The sequence below is a fragment of the Hemicordylus capensis genome, chromosome 5 (genome assembly GCF_027244095.1).
Source record: "Hemicordylus capensis ecotype Gifberg chromosome 5, rHemCap1.1.pri, whole genome shotgun sequence".
In the NCBI taxonomy this organism is placed as follows: domain Eukaryota; kingdom Metazoa; phylum Chordata; class Lepidosauria; order Squamata; family Cordylidae; genus Hemicordylus; species Hemicordylus capensis.
In genome coordinates, this window is record NC_069661.1 from 244693073 (window position 1) to 244718368 (window position 25296).

Below are 25296 nucleotides of genomic sequence, written 5' to 3' on the forward strand. Positions count from 1 at the left end.
AGTCAACCTTGAGCCCCTTGGTCAGGATCGAACTTGCAACCTTCTGGTTACAGGGCGGCAGTTTTACCACTGCGTGAGACTATAGGAACATAGGAAACTGCCATATACTGAGTCAGACCATTGGTCTATCTAGCTCAGTATTGTCTTCACAGTCTGGCAGCGGCTTCTCCAAGGTTGCAGGCAAGAATCTCTCTCAGCCCTATCTTGGAGAAGCCAGGGAGGGAACTTGAAACCTTCTGCTCTTCCCAGAGCAGCTTCATCCCCTGAGGGGAATATCTTGCAGTGCTCACACATCAAGTCTCCCATTCAGATGCAACCAGGGCAGACCCTGCTTAGTTATGGGGACAAGTCAGGCTTGCTACCACAAGACCAGCTCTTCTCTCCTCTCCTCTATGTTTAGAAGTAGTGATGGACATGGCAGTCCATAGATGGGATCCTCCTCTCTGGCCAGGAACTAGTAAAGGAGGAGGATAATGCTTAATGCTATCCTCCATAATATTCTTAAAAAGGCCCTCCAATCAAACTGGTAGCTGATAAAAGCCATAGCACAAGGGTTTCCAGCCTGTGCTACTCCAGCTGAACTACAACTCCCATCATCCCCAGCTATAATTCGTGGCTGGGGATGATGGGAGCTGTAGTTCAGGAACACCTGGAGTACCACAGTTTGGGCACCCCTGCTTCAGAGCATGATAGGTAGCCCCTCAGGTAATTGCTGAGATTTTACTGAACAGCTGTTCTATTCATCCCTTTCTACGCAGCATCAAGAGTTGTCCCTTTTCCTTGTGAAATGGTTAGGGCAATACTCTAGGTTTCCAAGTGAGCCTCTGCATAGCTGGTGTAATCTGTAAACTAGCTCCACCTGAATTTGGCAATTCAAACTACTTGATTGACAGCTTCAGAAGCTTAAAAACACACCCGGACACTCTTTCCAGTTCACTTTGAGCTGTCATCGTCTAAAACGTTTTATAGAGATTTTAATGGTAAACAAATTCAGCCACCATTCCAACATGATTAGAGTCAAGATCACAGATTGTCATTTTGGAATAGCAGGTGTAGTCCCTGAAGGTGTGTTCCAGGCCCTGAAAAGTGTTTCTCACATGTTGTTCTTGAGACCTACATGCCATCAAATATATTCCTGCTGCAGCCCCTCATCAAATCTTTTTTAAAAGGCCAGAGCCTCAACTGGGTAACACAGATCTGTTCTCTCTGAATGAAATTTTTTGGAATGGTTAACCTATTTATCAAAAAGATCCTTTTGTAGATGCAGTGAGAAAGTGTGGATGTTCAGGTGTTCCCGGTCACAGCTACCACACAATGTGCAACATGACTGATGCAATCGCTTAGGTGAAACAGCCGACAGCCTTCAAAAGTACTCTTATAAAAGTACTCTTTCCCTTGAAGTTCTACCATTCAAGTAACATCCCAATTTCTTTTTGAATAATGGGAAATGTAAAAAAAAAAAAAAAGATCAGAATGGATAAGTCATCCTGTAGCAGCTTGCTCTGGCCATTCTCTCAGACTTAAGCTTTCTTCTATAAGCCACCCCCAGCTGACAGTGTTTCAAACTACTTTTACACCTGCTTTGAAATGTGGTAAAGGGTCAAGACTACATAAGGATGCCTTCAAAAAAAAAAAAAAACTTATCGCAAAAACGATGACAGACAGGAAGTCTGCAGCAGCTTTAGATTCCTCTTCTGGAAACCTTTTCATTTGAGTAGCAAATTGGGCTGTTTGGCAAAAGAGTGAATCCTCCTTTCAATACTCATTCCTGGAAATCCAACTCTCTGTTGGTGCAGCCAAGATGGATTCAAAGTTTCATGTGGCAGCTACCATTTTCCATTTGCAAGTTAAGCAAATTTCTCTTCCATACACATTTTCAGACCTTTCAACAACTGACTTGATGTCTCCACTTCCATTACCCATATTGGTGAGGTTAAAAAAAAGAAGAAGAAGAAGAAAGAAACTGTTTACAAAAACTGATGAAGAAAAATCCAAATATGTCCTTGGTTGGATTGCCTTTGTCATCAGTGGCTATCGTCCATGTGGGTTTGACAGTGACCGACATTGTTTTCTTCATTTGGTTCTCAGTGTCATGCTATTGTTTTTTGCTTGGCAAGATGTAACCTCTGCAAATCCAGTTCCTTTGGGGTTGAAAAGTAAAAATACATTGCCTATTAAGGGACAGTCTGGAGTCAAACATAAGCATGACAGAGGGCATCTAGAGCTCCAACTTCTTAATCTTCAATTAATATTGACTCGTCGTCATCCTCTGCTTTGTGTGTCTCAATTTTACTCTTTTTTGCTTGGAGGTAGTTTTCTGAACGAGGTGGTTTATGCTTGCCTTCTCTTTTTGTATGTGTAAGCTCCATTTTCTTTTGAACTGAGCTTCCCGGACTGGATAACAGAGGGGATTTGATCTGGCAATCAAAAAGAGTTTTTGTTAACATAGAATCTAAAGCCCAAATAAGATACCACCTAAAACACATAACCATCACGTATCTACAGCTCTTCCTTGCATCTCTGGGTAATGTCTGGTTGAAGCAAACACATTTTTATCATCCCATTTCGTTGGCTGCTGAAGCATTTGCCCCATTTATTTTTTGAAGCAGAAGTATTTATCTCATCCCATTTCATTGGTAGCTGAATGTTGGGTCAGGAAAAACACAGCTGCTTCAGCTAGATGGGAAGAGATGCAAATCAGGAACAGCCATGCATTCCAAACACCACCGACCCTTTGCATGTCCCTTCATACAGCTAAAAAACGTGATCTGATCTGTAGAGGGTCCGTGTGCACGTGCTCCAGAAGTGCACTTGCAGTTTAATATGGTGCAGAATTCTGAAAATCTGTGCTCTGTATTTTAAACAGCACATTTCTACAATAAGTAAGTCCCCCGATCAGCCCCTGGCTCACTTCAGCAAATCAAGTGCCCCCATAAATAGTGCAAAACTGAAGCTCTAGTCTTGTGCAATTCTGCAACTTCACTGCCACACCACTCCGACAAGCAGTTATCTGACCATATGAGAGTCAGCTGTCCAGATAACAGGCAGTTATTGGGTCAATGGATGCTTCATGGATGTAGAACAAAAGCTCATGCCTATGCTAGTGGTACTCATTATTCCTGGGATGATGAAAGTAACAATCTGGAAAACTTGATGCTTTTTCACTGGTGTCTTTAAAAAAAAGTGCCTTGATGGATCTCCTAGTAGAGAGCAAGATTTCTGTCTTTGCCTGGTTGGTGTTTTTTACCCATATCCCCTGCCTCCAGTTCCTTTTCACTCCCCACACACAGAGATGTCCCCACTGTTCAGCTGGCATCAGAATACAAAATCAGTGCATGAGAAGTGAGTCTTTTTGATGGCTACAAAGGTCTATTCTGTAATGCTTTTGTCAAAAACTGTAGTTGTTAACATCCAGCAATTTCAGATGTTTATACTACTTTTTTCCTATGGTAAAGAACTCGTATATTTTCTTATTACAGTGTTAAAAGGGGCATGAAGACCTTTCTAATGTAAACTCCTTCCTGCTATCTCTGAACAAACCTCTCTCTTGGCTCTAAATCTTCTAGCTAAACACAACTTTTTATTTATTAATTCAACTTCAAATAAGTATTCCAACAAGTACAAATTATTTAAGTTTTGGCACAGGTTACATTTATGCCACAATTTTATTGCTGAAAACAGAATTCCTGCCATTGCAGAGTCCCATATTTAATCTAATTCTATTGCGCTAGAAGATTCACAAGCTTTGGCACCAACAGAGATTGTCATCAGTTCAAGAATGGTTACTTTGATCCTAAGCAGAGAAAGCAGTTGAGCCAGGAGCCTATTTCACTGCCCACAAGGGTTACTAAATTATAATTTAATTTGGAGAGGAGAGCTTGACTTGTGGTAGCAAGCATAAATTGCCCCCTTTGCTAAGCAGCATCTACCCTGGTTTACATTTGAGTGGGAGACTACATGAGCGCTATAAGATATTTCCCTTAGGGGATGGGGTTGCTCTGGGAAGAGTACCTGCATGCTTGCATGAAGAAGGTTCCAAGTTCCCTGGCAGCATCTCCAAGAGAGGGCTGACAGAGACTCCTGCCTGTAACCTTGGAGAAGCTGCTGCCAGTCTGCATAGACCAGGCCTGCTCAACTTTGCCCCCCCCCAGCTGTTTTTGGACTACACCTCCCATAATCCCCAGCTGTGGCCAATAGCCAGGGATTATGGGAGTTGTAGGCCAACATCTGCAGGAGGGCTGAAGTTGAACAGGCCTGGAGTAGACAATCCTACACAGGGTCTGATTCTGTAGAAGGCAGTTTCCTTTATTCCTATGTCTTTGCTTGCTTTAGAAGCAAAAAAAACCCCCACAGGAATAGTAAAATCACAATAGGCCTAGCAGAGGTTGATTAGCTGATGATCAGGTGATTGTTATAGCCTGAAGACAAGTGGGGTGGCAGGGGGTGTGCACGAAACAGGTAGAGTTATCAGATTCCTGTGACCAGTGTTAAATGCTCCATGTATTGTTTTGTATTTTGTATCTTCTGCCTTCCCCTTTTTTGGTCTATTATGATTTAATGTGTTGTGCGTTTTTATCTCATGTTTTAATGTTGTGTTGTAAGCTGCCCAGAGAACAATTTGTTATGGGGCAGCTAACAAATAAAGTTGATGATGATGATGATCATTGTGCACAAGGAGAAAAAAAATCTTACCTTAGCATTACTATTTTTGCTCAATATCACTTCCATTTTGATAGCATGTGCCTTATTTTTCAACAGGTTGGCTTTGGGCCCCCTCTTGACATAGGATATTGTAGTATATGCTGTGAAACTGAAGTCTTCCCTGCAAGATATCAAGTCCCATCATATATAAAGGATGGAAAAAACTGTGATCCAGAGCAGAATGAGGAGAAGCCTGTATGAAACTCTAGATTTGGCAGTAGATATCTGGTGTGTTGGGACCGGGGGCGGGGGGCGTCTACCGTGTTGCTGGAAGATGCATGAAAGCTTAACACAGCCAGGTCGCCATGGTGCTTGGAAACTGAAGCATGGCACCTGAGCCAGGTGATGAGCAGATGTGAGCCGGAGGCAGAGTGGGCAAGAAAGGCAGCAGCGGGTTGCTCACTCCCCTTCCTGGTCACATCTGTTTGGCCCAAGCAGGCAAAGGACCAACACGACCAGGAAAAGGAGAGGGCAACCTGCCCTTGCTTTGCTCGCTTCTGCCTCCTCCTGGTTGGATCAGTTCTTTGCCTGCCTGAGCCAGACCAATGTGACCAGGAGGAGTGAACAAGCAAGGCAGGGAGTCTGCCCCTTCATGGAGTGGAGGGCATTGCTGGGGTGAGTGGTGAGCTTGACCGCCCCCCACCCCGAGGAGAGAGCAGTCTGGCTCCTAAATTTGGGGGCTGGTTCTTCAAGCCAAAGAAGATTTGTTGAAGCCTGGGTTAACATCGCACTGTAGGGCCACAGGGGTTATTCAACAGAGAAAGTAAAGTAAGAAAGAGCTGTCTGTTCCCGTACGTACTTCAGATATTTTTGCAAGATCAAATAGGCAATTATTCTCTCCAGTGCATCCCGGGGAAGTTTGGGAGCAACCACCTCAACTCCCAGTTTTGACAAACCCTTCCCCAACCAGGCATCAATCAGCTTCAGAGGAGTGAACTTCTCCCTCATTTGGTCCACTTGCTCCAAAATCTTGAGGAGATCCCTGCAGTACTCTGTCACATCCATGTTCTCAAATGCTAAGTGAGCAGAGAGAGAGAGAGGACACAGACACACATTAGTTTCAGGATTCACTTTTGCTCTTTATTAGCAACTCTATGTATGTCTCGGGGAACTGGTGTATGGAAGATCCTGCCTGGAGCGTGGGTAGGGCTGGTTGACTGTTTTTATTCCTTCCAGCCCTACAATCCCAGCAACTACCGTATTTTATGGACTATAAGACTCACTTTTTTCCTCGAAAAATATCCGCCAAAATTCAGGAGCGTCTTATATGTTTTAACAGTTTAATATGTTAAAACTCTGAAAAACTGGATTAAAATTAAGGTGCGTCTTATAGTCTGTAAAATACGGTAATACACAACTGCTACTGCAAGACCTGGAACCTTGGACCTCTTAGCCATGGCTGGAAGCTGCCAACCACTGAAGGAGCTGCTTCTGTAAGCAGGACATTCACAACCAACAAGGAGCCAAGCTGAAGAAGAGCAACATCTGTGGACACTACAAAGCTTCTGCTTCTGACTCTCTACACTATTCTACAACCATCTAATGAGAACCATAAGAGAGCATCAAACATTTCCTTGAAATCTGCCCTTAACTAGGCAGAGCCAATCACTTTGATGTCCAAGGCTTAGAACTTTGATGCTAAAGCGTGGCAAGACTCCCAGTGGTCCTTCGCTAATGACATATAGAATCTTTGTGTCAGGACCCACCCAGACTCTGAACAGGAGACAAAGCACACCCTACCTAAGACCCCTGCCCCCAATGTAAGCCCCCTGGATCCAATGGATCCTCAGCAGTTGGAGCTTGTTGCTCCCCACTCCAATGGGGATCCAGAGCTGCCCGGTGGAGTTCCTGGGCCTGTCCCTAGAACCCCCTGTATTGCCCTGGGACCACAGGAGCAGAAACAGTGCTGAGCCCCACTCCTGGAGGCTCTACTCAGAGTCAGCTCTCCTAGAATGAAGCCAGGCTTGTTTGCTTCAGACCTTTTGGCCGCTGATCTATTTGTACCGTTTTTTGTTTTGCTCATTACAGTCGGATCACTTACACTCTGTTCGGCAACAGTTATCACACATCTGGTTACAATTGGCAGAGTCCCAGGCTTCATCAAAATGATGAGCTATCAGGACCCGGCGACACCTACAAATACAAATATCTGGGTCAAGAAACGCACACACCAATGCATGCACAGCACACAAAACTCTGTGGTGCAGTGGACACAACAATGGATTCTGAACAAGGTAAGGATGGCAAAGGAGCCACACACTACTTTATAAAGCTCAATTACCAAAAGATTGTGGGTGTGAGTTAAAGCAGAAGTTCCCAGCCTAGGATCCCCAGATGATGCTGGACTGCAAATCATACTCACTCTACTCAGGTAATCCCCAGCAACTGGGGACCCAACGATGGGTACCCCACAACATATTAAGAAAACATGGGTATTGCAGACGTTTCCAACCTTGGGTGCCCAGATGTTGCTGGATTACCATTCTTTTGGCCATTGTGGCTGGCGATGATGGGATGATGCAAGTCCAACATCACCTGGGGACCTACAGCTGGGAACCCCTGATCTAAAGAAGTTAGGGTACACCTAAATACTGTGGAAATAAATGACAAATATATGAAGCTTAAGCATACCCTTGTATATTTTATTAATTCCTGATAGGACTGCAGGCTACTTTACACACAAGTACCAGCTTCTGAGTTTCTGCCTGCCATCTCTCCTGATGGTATGAAATACACAGAGAAACTCTATAAAGTATAAATTGGGCTTTATGCATGGCTACAACTCCTGTTGGCCTGCAGCCATTGCTTAGGGTTGTGGTGAAACCTTCGCCAGCTGACAAAAAAGGCAAAGCTAACATAATGCAAATTTGCTTAATTAGGGGAAACATTCTCAGAAAGCGAGTTCCCTGTGCACAAAATCTGAATTTTCTCAAAATACATATGGGTCTGACACAATCTTAATGCTGGCTCTCTTGCACACAGGAGGCAAATCAGGAGGCAGCCTAAGGAAAGTGTGCTCCCGAGTCGAGCATTAGATCTGTACCAATTCTAGCCACAGATTCCCATAACCAAAGTTGGCAAACTCATTTCAAACTCCATTTGTAAACTCTTGTGAAAAGGGAGAATCCTAGGAACTGTAGTTGGCATTAGTGCAGATGAACCACTAAGTCATGGCTAAGGCCAACAAGGGAAAGGAGAGGAAAAAACAACACTTTAGAGGCCAGCTGAGTTGCAACCTGGTTTGCAGGGAGTTAGCAATGAGTCTGGCCTGCACCAAATTAACCCGGGCAGGGGGTGGGAGTATGCTTGGTCCAGTTTTAAATCTCCCAGATTTTTTTTTAAAGCTGAAATACGATGTATTCTGGCAGTAAGAAACAGGTTTGGCACAGAACACTCATCACAAATTATTTTTGTACCACAAGGGCCATGTTTAACTTTGGTAACGTTTCTTTTTTAAAAATACTAAAGCCAGGATACTTCGAATTCTATAAATAGCTACATAACCACACCACACAGTCCTGGAGGCTCCTTGTGCCTACAATCCAACACCAACACCCCACTATTTTTAAAAAAATAAAGGAGTAAGGCATAATTTTAAAATATTAATACACAAACCACTGTATTTGGTTTGTGTATTACCACTGTACTGTATTTGTATATGCAAGGCTCTAGACGTCAGCACCATCTTAAGTGGTGCAGCAGGGAAATGCTTGACTAACAAGCAGAAGGTTGCCAGTTTGAATCCCCACTGGTACTATATTGGACAGCAGCGATCTAGGAAGATGCTGAAAGGCATCATCTCATACTGCGCAGGAAATGGCAATGGTAACACCCTCCTGTATTCTACCAAAAGAAAATCACAGGGCTCTGTGGGCACCAGGAATCGAAATCGACTTGATGGCACACTTCCCTTTACTAGACATCAGCACCACTTTACAATAAATTCAACAGGAGGAGGAGTCATTTTAGAACACACACACAAAAATCACTTACTTGCTCATGCTGTGGCAATAGGAAACCATGTCATACAATTTCTGCTGCCCAACGTTTTCCATCACTACCATTGTGCTGATTCTGAACATGTCCCCAAAGCCATAATATAAGATGCAGTCAGCTTTCTGATCATCTCGACCTGGAACGAATGTTCCCCGCCATCAATATTAGGAAGCTTATATAAGCAGGTACCCAGAATCCACCCTCCAGACTCCATCAGTTGGGCATACCTGCACGTCCACTCTCCTGGTAATAGTTCTCCATGGACTTGCTCATTGAATGGTGAATTACAAACCTTACATCTGGTTTGTCGATTCCCATGCCAAAGGCAACAGTGGCCACTACAACCTGAAATGCAGGAGTAAATCAGCAGGATAGAATCAATCTAAGCTGAACACAAACTCATATGAAATTGTAGAACAGTTCACCTGAATTTCATTGGAAGACCATCGCTTGTGAACTTTGCTTTTATATTCAGGTTCCATATTTGCATGGTAAGTACCTGCCTTAATTCCCAGTTTCTGTAAACTCATGGTAACTTGCTCCGCATCCTTCTGGGAAAAACAGTAGATAATGCCTGTATTGATACAATTAATAGATCTGTCACCAAATGAGAGAATAGACTAAGCCATACAAAGCACTGCTTGTGTAGACTTTGGAGCACTACCTTACAAGATCGGTCTCCTACAGATGCCATTGTGCTTTTAGAAATGAGCACTTTTTTTCTTTATTGTGTTCACCTGAAAGGCCTTTGTATCTTCCATTGATGAGTCTCACAATATCCTCCGTGAAATTCTGAGCATTTGAAGGCTTTTGCCGAACCTAAAAAAGCATAACACACAATTAGTCTGAGCTCACAAATTAATACTGTATCTCCAGTCATCTACCAATTCTTAAGTTATTTGAGCCATATGTATATTGGATTTAGGGGTGTGCACGAACTGTGGTTCAAGCACCAGTTTGGCACCACGGGGAAGGGAGTGGAAGCTTTAAGTGGAGAGCAGGTCCTTACCTGCTCTCCGCCATCCCACGCAGTTTCCTGTTGGGGCAGCACTAGGCCTAAGAGCCCCTGTGCAGCGCTATCATGCACAGAGTGTCTGCACATGCATGAGTGCTATTTGCATGATCAGCAACACCATGCTGACCACGCAAATGGCACCCATGCTTATTTATTTGTTTGTTTGTTTGATTTTTAGACCGCCCTTACAAAATAGCTCAGGGTGGTTCACAAACATCAAAGAGCCTTTAAAACAATTTAAGAGCACTGGAAGGCCAGGTCGAACAGGTAGGTCTTTAGGGCTCTCCTAAATTCCAATAAAGACTTCAAACTATGGATGTCTGCAGGGAGTGCATTCCACAGTGTCCAGGCCCGCCTCTGGGTCACCACCAGACAAGCTGGTGGCAACTGGAGCCAGACCTCCTCAGATAATCTTAGCGTGCGGTGAGGATCAAACCGAAGAAGGAGCTCTCTAAGGTAACCTGGACCTAAGCCGTTCAGGGCTTTAAAGGTAATAACCACCACTTTGTGTTTTGCTCAGAAACATATCGGCAGCCAGTGCATCTGTTTCAAAACAGGCATAATATGGTCTCTCCAGGTTGCCCCAGAGACCAGCCTTGCTGCCACATTTTGAACTAACTGAAGTTTCCGAACTATGTACAAAGGCAGCCCCACATAGAGCACATTAGAGTAGTCAAGCCTGGAGGTTACCAGCTGGTGCACCATTGTTCTGAGGTCATCCTCCTCTAGGAATGGACGCAGCTGTCGAATCAGCCTAAGCTGATAAAAAGCACTCCTGGCCACAGCCTCCACCTGAGATACCAAAGTGAGGCCTGGATCCAGGAGTACCCCCAAGCTGCGTACCTGCTCCTTCTGGGGGAGTGTAACTCTATCCAGCACAGGAAGATCTAACTCATCCCTCGGATTCTGAGCCCCTACAATAAGCATCTCTGTCTTGCTTGGATTCAGCTTCAATTTGTTATCCCTCATCCAGCCCATTACTGCCTGTAAGCAGGTATTTGGGGAATGAACGCCATTTCCTGATGAAGCAGATGAAAGAGAGAAGTAGATTTGGGTGTCATCGGTATGCGGACGCCATGTGTGTGCTGGTACATGGACTGAGTGCCGCCCCAGCAGGAAGCCGCATGGGGTAGTGGAGAGCAGGTAAGAATCTGCTCTACACTGTCTTAAAGCTCCTGCTCCCCACGGCACCAAACCAGTGCTCGAACTGTGGTTCATGCACACCCCTAATTGGACCAGAAATGGCCTTCTGCTATGATCTGCTGAGATCACATTACCCCAGAGCTCTATATACACCAAATAAGACCAGTGACAATGGAGAGAGAGGCATATTGTGGTTCATACCCACCTCCATGTCTCTGAAGGCCCATCTAAGATTTATTTTTCTACTATCTATTCCATCCTAATAGTTGGATTCAGAGCACGTAATGGTTATTTTGCAATATCAAAGTTATATATTTATTTATTTATTTATTTATTTTAAAGTGTAGCTAAAATATTCCCATATCTACCCTTGGTTACTGAAAAGGCAGCCTAATTTTAACATGACTGAATTAAGTCATTTTTTAGTAACAGGGTGGAGAAAGGCAGATATGGAGCATTTTGATTTAGTGCCATCAAGTCGGTGTCTACTCTTAGCGACCACATAGATAGATTCTCTCCAGGTTGATCTGTCTTCAACTTGGCCTTTAAGGTCTCTCAGTGATGCATTCATTGCTGTCATAATTGAGTCCATCCACCTTGCTGCTAGTCACTCTCTTCCCTTTCCTTCAACTTCTGCCAGCAAGCATTATGGACTTCTCAAGGGAGCTGTGTTTTTGCATAATGTGTCCAAAGTATGATAGCTTGAACCTGGTCATTTTTAGTGACACCCTTTTCTATGCTTTCACTTAAAACAGATGTTAAGTTTTGTATTACAAAATAACCATTAAATATCCCAAATGCAAATGCTGGGAAGGAGCAGATAATGAAGAGATCAACATTGTGCTTCCCCTTCATTAACCTACAACGCATCATAAAACAGGCCCCGACATGGCCAACTATGTGATATTAATTTGAAAAGTAGCATAGAACAGTGTGAAGTGAGCCCTCAGTGCGCTAAACTCCGTTGGAATCCAGGAAACAACTGACCAGCTGAGAATGACACTTCTCACTTGCCTCCCCCTTCTGGAATTCACCTGCTCATCCAACAAGGCAGCAGGTGACATCCACAGTAACACACCATGGACATGCCAGCAAGATGCATCCATGGGGAGCAAATTTCAACGATTTGCACTGCCTCCAGAAGTGTCCCATGTCACCCTAAAATATGCACAGGGACATACTTTCAGGTGACAGAGGGCATTTTCAGAGGCAGGGTAAATTGTCGAAATTCGCTCCCCACCTCTGCTGCATGCTCAGTGCTGCACAGCTAGGAAAGCTCTCCACAGTTCAGACACACCTTCCTGGCACATTGCTCTGGATGTCAACCAGTAATCTCTACTGCCAAAGATCTGTCAGTTCTGGAGGGAAGGGGTCTAGTATCACGAGTCGAGTATCAGGAGAAGGGGGGGCGGGCAGGGGGAAGATCACTGCTACTAGTCCAATTCCTTATCACACTTCACCACTTAACACAGGAGAAGTGCAGAAGCACTTTTTAAACGTCAGATTTTTGAGGCAGGTAGAGTCTCCTGAAGCCTCACAAGTGGGGAGAGCCTGAAGGCTGCTAGTTAGCCAAAGGTGGAGGTTCAGTTCTTCAAAGAGTTCCTTGTTTCCCTTTGGTGGGCCCTTTCCCTACAGCACGTCTATTCCAAATACTTCCATTTTAATCAGATCTTAAAGAATTTCAACCTCTTTGATCATCTGGGTCCTGGCGTCAAAACAAGTGGTCTTCACAAACCTGCTCAATTTGCAGACTGTGTTCAGATTGCAAGAATGTGGGTTAATTTGGAACAGGGTACATAGAGCCTGGTTGATAATAAACACTTTTGAAGAAGAGCCATTCATCTCAGCCTCTGCCCTAAATTCCCTAGAATTATTATTACTCAATATATTCATCACTTTTCTATACAAATATATGCTCACAGAAACTGCAGAAAAACCAAACAAAGGTAGCAATACAGTTAAAAACCATGGGGGGGGGGGGCAGCTCTGAGAAACAATGTTTGAAATGGCTTAAATTTCATGGTTGACTCCAACAGCAGACAGAGTTGTGATCAAATAAGTGAATTCAATAGGACTAAATCAGCTTAAATCCCAAGTATTCCGGCTAGACTTGTTAGCAGGTTGGGCTGAGCACTTTGCTTCTCAATTATTCTTGAACCAGGCTGCTGACAGGCCTATCAATCTGTTGCGGCATACCTCATAATACAGGTTGGGTCGGTTAAACGATGCAGTAAAGGTGATGCACTTCTGAACACAAAGAATCTTCTGAGCATCCTGCAAGACATGGTTTGTGGCTGTTGCAGTCAACCCAATCAATGGTGCATTGGGAAACTGCCGCTTCAAGATCCCAAGCAACTTGTAATCTAAACAGAAGTCAAAAACATTCAATGAAAAACAAAAATATAACGCCTCACAAATCCTTAGGGTCCTCCAACTTCAGGATATGTGAATATAGCAAAATAATTCTGCATGTCTAAATTAACAAAATCTCAGTACAGCAGAAATGGCTAGTGTTTCCAAATGGTGCCTGGGGCATTGAGTTCCTCAATTTGACAAATTAGCTTCCATATGAACAGCCCTGCTGGATCAGGCCCAAGGCCTATCCAGTCCAGCATCCTGTTTCCCACAGTGGCTCACCAGATGCCTCTAAGAAGCCCATAGGCAAGAAGTGAGGGCATGGCCTCTTTCCTGCTATTGCTCCCCTGCAACTGGTATTGAGGCATTCTGAGCCTGGTGGCGGCAGCCCACAGCCACCAGACTAGTAGCCATTGATAGACCTGTCCTCCATGAATTTTCCTAAGCCCCTTTTAAAGCCTTCCAAGCTGGTGGACACCACCACATCCTATTGGAAAGAATTCCATAGGTTAATTATGTTCTGCATGAAAAAGTACTTCCTCTTGTTGGTCCTAAATTTCCCAACCAGTTTCATGGGATGACCCCTGGTTCTAATGTTGTAAGAGAGGGAGAAAAATTTCTCTTTGTCCCCAAAACATAGTTGGTGCACCAATCTTCCCCAATGGCTGCGCATAATAGTAAAGTACTGGGTGTGTTCCAAGGCACACAGTTCATACAGGGTGATGCTGAGACCCAAAACCTCAGCCAGTGCTCCATGTGAGCCAAGTGTGCGTCTTTGACACACCCCAAATCCTCTGCAAGACAAAAATTACTTGGTAATCTCATACAGAAGTTCCTCAGAAGACAAGTCGAGGTGAAAAAGTTTCCCCCTGAAGATAGCAAGTTTAACAACGACTCCACTAAAGTGATATATGTCGAGATACATTCAAATTGTATCCCCACAAAACATCAGACTCTTCTCTCTCTATTCATCATCTTGTGCAAGATTAGTGTGAATGCCCAATTCAAGAATGGATGTTTTCTGGTTTTGACCACAACTAATTACAACAAGCATGACAGCTTTTGGCATGATTGCTTCTGTAAGGAAGATTCCCTCCATTAAGAAAAGCAATAGTGCACAACTTAATTGCACCCACTTGTGTGTAAGACATGAGCACTCGTGCTGAAAGGTGGTGTGGAAATATAAATAAATATCAGCCTGCTATGGACAGCTGCTCATACCAAGATAAAACTGGGCAATCACGAGGTATAGTTTGATAACCCATCAATACAGATAGCCAAAGATAGCTGCATATACACAGCAAATGCAAATTAGCTTAACTTAACCGTCACATGAGTTACAGCTCCGCAAAAGAGCTAACACTACCCCACAGAGATTTCTTTGTCTGGCAACAGGGTTTATTGGGTTAAATCATATTAGTTATCCAAATAAAACAGGTGAAGAATTCAGGGAGTGGGTGGGAAAGATAGAAGCAACAAGAATGAGATCGACTAGAGTAGAGAAGCTGAAGTTGAGCCTGATCACATCATGTTCCTTCTGAATGCACATACCAGGCCTGAAGTCATGTCCCCACTGGCTGCAGCAATGGACCTCATCCACTGCAATGCGCGTAAGCCTTCCAGCTTGATAAGCTTTCTCCAGCTTTGCCATAAATAGTTTGCTTTTTGCAATCTTCTCTGGGGTCACATAGATTAGTTTTAGTTGTGAATTGCGAGCCAGCATTTCAGTGTGAACCCACTTCACATGTTCCTGATTTGAAATTAAAAAGAAAACAAACAAACACCATCAACATAGACATACACACATTCAAATCACATTACTCAGTTATGAAATGCGTAATAACTGGGCAAAGGGGCACCTTTTTAACATGGTGATACTCTTTATTTAGCAGGGGGAGAGCAACTGGCCCTATCCACCTCCAGTGTAGTACTTCCAGTTACTGTTGCTGGTGTCTATCTTATGTTTCTTTTTAGATTGTGAGCCCTTTGGGGACAGGGATCCATTTAATTAATTTATTTATTATTTCTCTATGTCAACTGCTTTGGAAACTTTTGTTGAATAGCGGTATATAAGAAGTTGTTGCTGCTACTGCTGCTGCTGCTGCTGCTGCTGCTGCTGCTGCTGCTGCTGCATTTCCCAAACAGACTTTTGCAAAAGCCAGGGAAAAAAAATCTCGCAAATATTTATAGAAATGCATTTAGGCCACATTAGTGCATTTTAGTGTGGTTTGCTACCTGCAACCACTAAGAAAGCATTTGAACGGTTTATATTATGAAAGTGAAAACCACATTTCCCAGTCTCAAGTTTTACAGACAGGTTAGAATGTAGTATGTTTGTCTGCCGATTACGTGAAAATATAAAGCAAGCTACTCTCAGTTCTTCCCTAATAAGATGCACAAAATCACTTACAAGTGCATCATGGCCTGCCTGAACAACAGTGGTCTTTGAACTGTGGTCCAGATGCCAGAATGTGACTCTCTTGCCCCTCCCGCCTCAAACCATGATGAATATAGTTAAACAAACAAACAAAACAAACACACATATTGAAGCAAACCTTGGAACTTTAATCTAGGGACTTGCAGTTCCAATTTTCTATCTGCTGGATCTCATTACTTGGTTACCAGCCTACACTTCCTTTAATGTAACTATATTACATCTGGCACTAGGTTATTCCTAATCCACACTGCACAGTTATGGTGAAGAAAGCAACAGAGTGTCTTTCCCTCATCAATGGGTTCCCATGGCCTGGGCCGACCCACTGGGCTACAGGGAAGAAATATGACATGCCTTCCAACAACAGATGAACTAGATCATGTCAGTGTCAACGTTCTAGAGGGGGCTTTCAAGAAAGTTCTTGGCCTGTGCTGTTCCATTTTCATGGACAACTTGCAGAGTCTACTCCCATTAACAGAAGTGACTTCAATTCTACGCAGCCACAGCCATTAAATAAGTGCCACGATGTCCATTTATTTATGTATTTAAAATATGTATGCCCACCCCTGCAGTTCACTAGTGCTCGGGGCAGCTCACATTAACAAAATAGATACAATATATAAATCAATTAAAATAAGAAATTTAAACCAGTTAAAAGACCAAGCTGAAACCACATATCAGCAGCTCTGGCAGCCTTGCCTGGCACATCCCCGTACCTTGCTGCTTGAAGCATTCAGTAAAGTCGCCGAGATTCCCAGCTGCTCCAATACCATTAGCTGATCTTCCATAAGTGAGATGAGAGGACAGATGACAAGCGTGAAGCCTGAAAGGAAAACCACCCCTTGTCTTAGATCCCTGAAACCTATGTCTTTATCACTTCACAGCACAGTCAGCACATGTTTGTTTAGCGAGAACAGGTTAATGAGGCACATTCAACATGCAAAACATTCTCATGCTATAGCTAAAGCTGCAGCAATAAAACACGTGCCATTAGTCTAATCCAGAACTGCACAAATTAAGTCCACCAACTGTTGTTGAACTGCAACTCCCATCATCCTTGACTATTGGCCACTGTGGCTGAGGATAGTGGGAGTTGTAGTCCAACAACAGCTGGGGGGCTGTTATGTAGCCTTGGCCTAATCACATAATGCAGTATTTACACACACACACACACACACACACACTTACTTCTATCTATGGCAAGTGAGGAATAGCCATATATGAAGCTGGTTTTTTTACCAGATCAGACCACTGATTCATCACGCCCAGTACTATCTACTTTGACTGGCACTTTCCAAGGCCTGAAGTGCAGGTCTTTCCCAGCTTTGCCACCCAAGATCCTTTTATACACAGGTGCCAGGGACTTTGGCATGCAATGTGTGTGCTCTGCCATTGGGCTATGGGCCTGTTCTGTCTCCCACTTGCTTCTATTCCCTTACTTCACTCTCCCACCTCAACCCCCACTGCTCAGCTGAGCCAGTATTAGGCTTCACTCTGACAGTCCTTAGGATGAGACATAGCGGGCAGGTGGCAGCCATACTTCTATCCCTTTTCTGCCCCACAGAAGATCTTCCCCAAAACATCAAGGTGATAGCTCCTGCCACAACACAGGACATGCAGGTCAAGATCTAGGGCTAAAAGTAAACAGTTGAAGTGGAAACCCAGCATCTGACAATATGCAGAGCACAGCAGGTCAGGCTGTAAGAGAGCAAGGTTGACACATATGCAATCATATGTGAGCCAGCGTGGTGTAGTGGTTAGAGTGCTGGACTAGGACTGGGGTGACCCGAGTTCAAAGCCCCATTCAGCCATGAGGCTTGCTGGGTGACTCTGGGCCAGTCATGTCTCTCAGCCTAACCTACTTCACAGGGTTGTTGTGAGGGGAAACTCAAGTATGTAGTATACCGTTCTGGGCTCCTTGGAGGAAGAGTGGGATATAAATGTAAAAATCATCATCATCATCATCACTATTCAGCAACTTGCATGGCATGCTGAAGGTCCCATTAAAGCCAAGATCCAGAAGGAATTCAGTCAAATACTTGCAAAACATGATAGTCACTGAAAATTTTATATGACAAAGCAGCCATGTTCCCTCTAAGGTGTGCAAACGTGTGCGCGCTTGAACTTTTTTTGATGTCCACCCAGTTAATTTTAGATCCTGCTCAGGTTGAATCAGGAAGGCCCCATTCTAAATGCAGGTGCATTTAGAAATGCACATGCATTGATACTGCCTTAATAATGCCACCCAGAACAAAACTCATTACACACAGAGATGAAAAAAATCAGAGAGAACACTGCAAAGCAGCACGGAAAAGGAACATAAGAAAATAGGAAGCTGCCATATACCGAGTCAGACCATAGGTCCATCTAGCTCAGTACTGTCTACACAGACTGGCAGTGGCTTCTCCAAGATTGCAGGCAGGAGTTTCTCTCAGTCCTATCTTGGAGATGCTGCCAGGGAGGGAACTTGGAACCTAGATGCTCTTCCCAGAGCGGCTCCATCCCCTGAGGGGAAGATCTTACGGTGCTCACACTTCTAGTCTCCCATTCATATGCAGCCAGGGCAGACCCTGCTTAGCTAAGGGGACAAGTCACGCTTGCTACAAGACCAGCTCTCCTCTCCTGAGGTTAAACAACCTCAGCCCCATAGGTGAAATTGCTATGGTCCCATCCTCCTTTTACCTATTTGCGATCCTATTCTATAGGGCAGGTTAACTGGTAGAATTTCCAAGGGTCAATGGAATAGCATTGCAAGTTTGGTGTGTAGCAGTGGCCAACTGAAACATGACTTGCAGACTTAAAGTACATATTTGCTCAGAAGTCAGTCCTACTGTGTTAAGTGGAGCTTACCGCTAAGTGTTAATAAGACTGAAGAGTCTTAAAGGGCTCCCCATCATTGATTTACAACATATGCCTCTGCCAATGTAAGTACATAATAATGCATCCAACTTGGCTCACATTAAAAACTTCAGAATGGGATACTTTTAAGTCCTCGAATGCAAACTTCATTTGTCACTGATGACTAAAAGCGCTAAATTAAGAAGGTAAGTACTGAAACTCTTCTATTCTTATTAGAACATGACCTACCATAAACCCATTATGTGTCACCTATCCCAACCAGAGAACTTTACCTAGCTAGCAAAAGAGGTTCCAAAGACGAAAAACCAAAATCCATTTGCTTATCAACACACGTGTGTACGTACCATCAGAACACACAGCCGGAAGTTGGTAGCACAGACTTTTTCCACCACCGGTCGGCATGACAAGGAACACATCCCTTCCTGCCATTGTAGCATTGATGGCTTCCAGTTGCAAAGACCTAAATTTTTTGAGCTTAAAATGCTCTGGCAATGCATTTCTGATTTTTTTGGACCAGGGGAAGTCTGTGAGAAGGAAGCAGTACATTTATGCAAACAAGCTATTCATCTGAACACAGAAAAACAATTAAGGGAATTGTCTTCAAAAAAGGACAGTCCAAGTATTTAATTGTGGCACTGAATACATAAATGCACAGGCCAGTAGTGGACAACTGAATTAGTATCTGGACAGCAGAGAGCAAGGATGAGGGGCCGTGGGCTGCCCACCCCCCAATTTTATCCCCACCAACGAAAATGTTGCAAATATGTTACAAGAGCCCAAGACCAACATGCTAAGCCTTTCTTCAAAAGCAGACAGGCAGGAAACCTATATTCTGAAGAGCTTCCCCTCCATCTGGATGTTGTTGGACTACAACTTCCATTATCCCCAGTCTGAGAACCTCTGCATTAAGATCTTAAACTGTTACAAACTATTAAGCTTAAGAGACAGCAGAAGCGTTTAACGACAGCTGAATCAGATCTTGCAGACCTTCCTTGTTCCAAGCTTCAGCTGCTAATTCCGTTTCTTTACTGCTTCCGCTCCCAGTGTCAGCAAACTGTTCTATTTTCCTTTTGAGCACTGTCTTCTTCTGAATAAGCTCCTGCTGACGCTCCAGAAGTTCTTGGACCTGGATTTCCAAAGCCTGCAGCTCACTGTCGACAGAAGCCAGTTCCTCTTCCAGGACTAGAACAGAAAGGGAGCAAGCAACATTCTAATAAAACAGTTTATCCTACAGTCAAGAGAGGTGAGTTACCTGTAAGATTCTGAACTGGAAATTTTTCTGGAATAGAAGCTAGAAAGTCCAACCCCCCCCGCCCCCTCAATTGGCATAAAATATGCATACATCTATTTTTCTCAGAAAATTTTACTGTTTTAGGACAAATTGTTTTACTGTTTTAGGACAAAAATCTCCTGATGCCCTAAATAAATTGTGATCTTATTTGGCATGTTAGAGATATATATTTAATTTAAACACAACGACACGCAGCTGCCACCACATTACCCCCTCCTGCTTACAAAGTAATAAAACATATGTGTATTCTCTCATACTCTTCCTAGGGATAATCACCAGAAACATTAATTACAACTATGGAATTGCCAGGCTTGCCTAATATTGCATTGACATGCATTCATTACAAATAGTGGGGAACTGGAAGCTTCTGGGGCCCCAAACATGTACAGAGCCCTACTTCCGGTTTCGGAAAAGACACGCCAAGATTGGGGGGTTCATATGACACACCCAGTATATTCCACCCTACTTGCAATACAGAAACCAACATCTTCCCCTCACTCAAAATCTTAGTTACAAATTTGGGGTTCCCTATCACAAATAGAGTACAATATGCCAAGGCTGGTGGGTTCGTATGTCATGTCTAATCTCGGCATATCCTTCCCAAGACCAGAAGTAGGCTCGCATGCACACTCAGGGCTCCAGCAGCTCAGCCAAACCACCAGTTCCCCATTAGGTGTGAACCTGGCCATGGTTACTAATCAATTTTATGAAACAATGAATTTTTAGAAATGAGAAATTTTCCAAGGAAAAATCAAGTATGGGGAATTTTTCTGGAAAATTTTCAACCCCAGGGTTGCTAACAGTGCTGCACCAGCAATCCACCCAGGACTCCCCCCGATACAAGTATTTCACTCCTCCTCTTTCCTCCTCTCATCTGGACCTCTTCAACTTTGCTCTGGTCAGGAGAGAGTCTCCCCCTTAGCTGGCCTGACCTCCTGAACTGCCTTCTTCCCATGTTCCAGTCCCCTTTGAAGGAGAGTGCTGTACACGCACACACTCCACAGAGCTAAACGTCTGCTAGTCCTGCTCTCTCATGAGACATGTACACCCAGCACTTTCCCTCAAATGCAAGACATTATTATCCTTCCTCATTGGTTCACAATAATGTTTATACATTTGATGCCAGTCCAGAAAAACAAGCAAGACAGTCCATGCTTACAACACTGTTTGTTTGCTTGCTTTTCTGGATGATAGACAACATATGCTTGTTATCATGGCAGATCCAATTACCTGAAAGATTGGTTGCCATCTTCAAAGTCCAAAGATACCTTGCTTGATGAATAAGTACCGACCAAAGCAATTCTTTGACAATTTCTTTCTAAAAAGATCATTTCAAAAGAATTACCACCATATCTGGATGCCTGTAAACTTGCAAATTAGCCTCTAAAAAAAGCACACTTGGCTCGTCAAAAGCAATATTCACGTCTCTTAAGAACATAAAAACTGCTGCTCTGAGACACAATATATAATTGCTGCACAGAGTGAGAGACTCTTCTTTAACAGCTGCACTGGAAGGAACCAAAATAAGAACTTGCTCCATTATCAAATTTCATTCAAGATGACCGTACTGCCCACCTCTCATTTCTAGGGGTTACCATCACAGTTTTTCTTGTGCCAGTGGTCAGGGGGTCAGACTTGGCTTGGGGAGATCCCGGTTCAAATCCCTGCTCAGACTTTATTTTTATTGGGGGACCTTGAACTAGTCACTATTCTCAACCTAACCTACTCTGCAAAGTTTTTGTGAGGCTAATACAGAAGAGAGGGGAAGCATGTATGCCACCGCTCTGAGCAATCTGCAGGCAAGCCAGGATTGAGGGGGAAAATTATTTTATCCTTCATGTTACCTTTCACAGGTTTCTGCACGAGTCCATCAGGAGATCATTATTAGGGCTGTCACCCAGTAAAGGCAATCTTAGCTGATCACTTGAGTGAGTTTCATTTTTATTATTATTATTATTAATTCAATTTCTATACCGCTCTTCCAAAAATGGCTCAGGGTGGTTTACACTGAGAAATAATAAATAAATAAGATGGCTCCCTGTCCCCAAAGGGCTCACATTCTAAAAAAAAAAAAAAGATAGACACCAGCAACAGTCACTGGAGGTACTCTGCTGGGGGTGGATAGGGCCAGTTACTCTCCCCCTGCTAAATAAAAAGAATCACCACTTTAAAAGGTGCCTCTTTGCGCAGTTAGCAAGTTTCAGTACATTAGTGAATCAATCAAGAAGTTTCAGTACATTAGTCAATCAATCAAATTTACATGAGTAAAATAATACACCTGAAGCAAAAAGCACACTTCCTTCATTTTCAGATGATGCACCAATGTGTCGGAGCAAGCACTAGAGGAAACATGGGGAACGGCTTTTTCTAAGATGGCACTTGCCATCTGCGGTTTTTATTAGGACTTGTGTTAGGACTTGCATTTAAAAATATGTATTTAAAAAAATATTTATTCGTACCCTAAAACTAATCAGGGGCATTTTGAGTCAATGAATACAAAACCAACTAATCTGATTCAGTGTTTCAGAATTAATCATCATCATGTTTGGTCACAAATCGGAGTCTTTATCTCTGTGAAATATTCTTAGGCCACTAGAGGGCATCAAACATTCCCATATACAGGTGGGCATAGCAAGCCAAAGCTTTCCAAACAGGCAAACAAACCAATTTAATACATTACTCACCTGCTAGTTGCACCCCTAACCTGGATATCCCTGCTGCTCAGCTTCATTCCCTAGAATCTGTCATATTAAACTGAGAGTCTAAAAACTGAGAGTCTAAAAACTCTAGGAGAAGGAAAAAAGGCAAAACCCAGCCTGGTAACAAGTGCACAAAATACTCACCTTAAACATTAAAAAAAACCCAAAAAAAACCAGAAAATGTGCCTCAATATTGCTATGCCAGCATATCATGCAGGTAGAATACTAGGGGATTTTTATTTATTTACCTATTGTGTTTATATCTTACTCTTCTTCCAGTGAAAAGGGTTCAGGCATATGTGGTTTCTTCTCCCCCTTATATTCTCACAACAACCCTGGTAGGTTTGTTAAACTGAGGTTAAGCTAGGTTAAGCTGAGCGACAATGGATGTGGGGTGGGCCAAGAATTTTTTATGGCTGTGTATGGATTTGAACTGGGTCTCTTCAGTCCTAACCCAGCACTCTAACCACTACACCATACTGAGATTTTTTGGACGAGTGAATGAGTCAACAAGTAAACTGTGAGATGAACAGCTACTGCTGTTTTTCTTTTACAACATTTTGTCTAAATGTTCAATACTTGGAAGGCTCTCACCTTTCCTAAGTTGCATGGATACGGCTGTCCTTAAACAATAAGATATCCTCCACATATTGGAATTTAGCTTATTTACAGTATTTTACTGTTGTGGACTGAGCAAGACACCCCTAAGACCTGGAAATATGGTTACAGAACCCACTGAACAGATGCCAAGGAGTAATTCATTTTACTCACCAGCCTAGGATGGATGAAGTTGTTAAAGGTGAAATACTGGATAGTCCATTATCATTCCAGCTCCCAAACTAAACATCTTCAGCAGTCAAACTGTGAAAACAAGAAGCATTTAAAGAAACACAGAACACATAACATTTAATAAACCAAAGGTAAACCAAGAGTGGTACAAGAACCTGAGATCTATCAAGATGGAACACATTACCTAAAAGCTAATGGCAAAGATACCATTTTGAGTACACAGCAAAACCTAACCAAAAAAAAGCCTAAAATTCCACTAAGAATTAAAACCAATCTTCTCAAAATTCAGCAAAATACATATATACTATTCAGGATCACATTCCCCACAACCAAGTCAAGAATGGGAACATCATTCATGGCACTGAAGTCCATATGTCTCAGCGCTCTCCTTTGGGGTTTTGTGTGTGTGTGTGTGTGTGTGTGTGTGTGTGTGTGCGCGCGCGCGCCTCTAGAACCCCCCATCTACAGGAATACTGTCCCACTACAGTCCTTATTAGCACTTTCGGTATTACACTGATTTTTGTTACTCTAACTGCCAATATAAAACTTATTGGGCTTTCCCCAGAAAGATGCCAGGATAGAGCAATGCCAATTTGTGTAAATGGAAAATCATGGCCAATCACCGCTTCCAATTTAAATGCAAAAGATCAAGTGATGTGTGATGCATCATAGCCCTTTTTGCAGTATCATAGCCCTCCCTACTAACACCAAGAGATATTTTTTAACCACCACCCCTCCAAGAATTCTACACAGTTCACTCTTCTGGTTCTAGTTATCATGCACCCCATGGAGAACCAGTGATGGAAGAATTTTGTTGCAAAATGCCATGACAGTCACTGAGTGGCAGTATATAAATGCAATAAAATAAGAAAAAATGAATCTGTCTAAAAATTTAAACAAACAGGCAGGATTAGATTCAGCTGCAAAACTGGTGCTTTTATAAAGGTGCCTAACAGACCACAACTCAATCAGTGCAGTCTTCCTCATTGCTGAATAGCTGCTGTATGCTACTTGTTCCCAGACCCAGACCCATGTGGAATAAGTTTTATCAAATAGCACTGCAGGACTGCTGTATGCCACTCCCATTATGATGCCACTCTCCCATATAGAACAAAGGCACTGGGCAACACTGCAGGGCTGTTTTAAGTCACCCCTTTCCAAACCACCACATTCACCTGTAGAAATAACACTAGCCTACACTGCAGGGCTGCTGTAAGCTAGTCCTTGCTAGTCATCCACCTGTGTGGATTAAATACATCTTATGATACTGCAGGGCTGTTGTAAGCCACCACCTCCTAGACCCTGCCCTGTGAAAACCATGATGCTAGGCAACACTGCCAGGCTGTAGCGAGTGCTGTGGCAAGGGCTGTGGAAAGTCATTTCTTTCCAGACCACCCCACCACGGAAATAGCAACACTAGGCCACACTGCAGGGCTGTTGTACGCCAGTCCATCCCAGACCTCCCTCCATGTGGAATAAATACATTGTGTGATGATACTACGGGGCGGTTATAAGCCACTCCCTCTACACCAGGGGTTCCCAGATGTTGCTCGACTACAACTCCTCCCCTCATTCCTGGTTCTCAGCCGCTGTGGCTAGGAGTGATGGGAATTGTAGTCCAACAACCTCGTGGGGGCCCCCAACCTGGACTCTCCCTTGGGGAATAGCAACGCTGGGCGGCCACGCGGGCCTGCTGTTTCCGCTCCTTCCCTGACCGTCCCGTGCGGAAGCGATGGCGCCGGACGACACTGCAGGGCTGTTGTGTGCCACTGCCTCTCAGACCGGCTCCCCAGCACCCAGAAACAATGACACCACACGGCAGTGCAGGGCCCGAGCCCAGCCTGCTCCCAGGAACGCACCTGCACGGCATTTTCCCCCAGTGCCTCCTGATCACGGGCCTGCCTAGCCTCTTCCGACCCTTCTCTCTCCCTTCGCTCCCAGCCGGCGCTCCCGCCCACCCCTCCGCCCCAGCCAATCAGAGGCCGTCCGTGCGCTCTCCGGATTGGCTCACGCT

General features: G+C 43.7%; 1 protein-coding gene across 2 annotated transcripts; it reads right to left on the bottom strand.

Annotated features, from left to right (window-relative positions):
* Positions 1-925: 925 nt before the first annotated feature.
* On the bottom strand, positions 926-25281 carry RECQL (RecQ like helicase). Of its 2 annotated transcripts, none has more exons than XM_053254026.1 (16): positions 25142-25281; positions 23265-23354; positions 21025-21112; positions 19491-19685; positions 18848-19027; positions 16361-16467; positions 14762-14960; positions 13052-13218; positions 9435-9516; positions 9123-9271; positions 8925-9042; positions 8695-8833; positions 6743-6834; positions 5501-5717; positions 4693-4822; positions 926-2417 (listed from the first exon to the last, which is right to left on the bottom strand). In XM_053254026.1, exons 3-16 carry the CDS (start codon positions 21041-21043, stop codon positions 2235-2237), a joined length of 1977 nt encoding a protein of 658 aa, XP_053110001.1. In that variant the 5' UTR covers positions 21044-21112; positions 23265-23354; positions 25142-25281; the 3' UTR covers positions 926-2234. The 2 variants fall into 2 exon arrangements, with proteins under 2 accessions (XP_053110001.1, XP_053110002.1); XM_053254027.1 differs by lacking the exon at positions 25142-25281 and adding an exon at positions 24909-25080.
* Positions 25282-25296: the final 15 nt, after the last annotated feature.

What these genes read in the sequence shown, in the direction of transcription:
- RECQL (XM_053254026.1), bottom strand. An exon ending in CCAGGAGAGTGGACGTGCAG is followed by an intron (nt 8,834 to 8,924) that starts GTATGCCCAACT and finishes CATTCGTTCCAG; the next exon opens with GTCGAGATGATCAGAAAGCT. An exon ending in TATTGCCACAGCATGAGCAA is followed by an intron (nt 6,835 to 8,694) that starts GTAAGTGATTTT and finishes TTGTATTTGTAG; the next exon opens with GTGTCGCCGGGTCCTGATAG.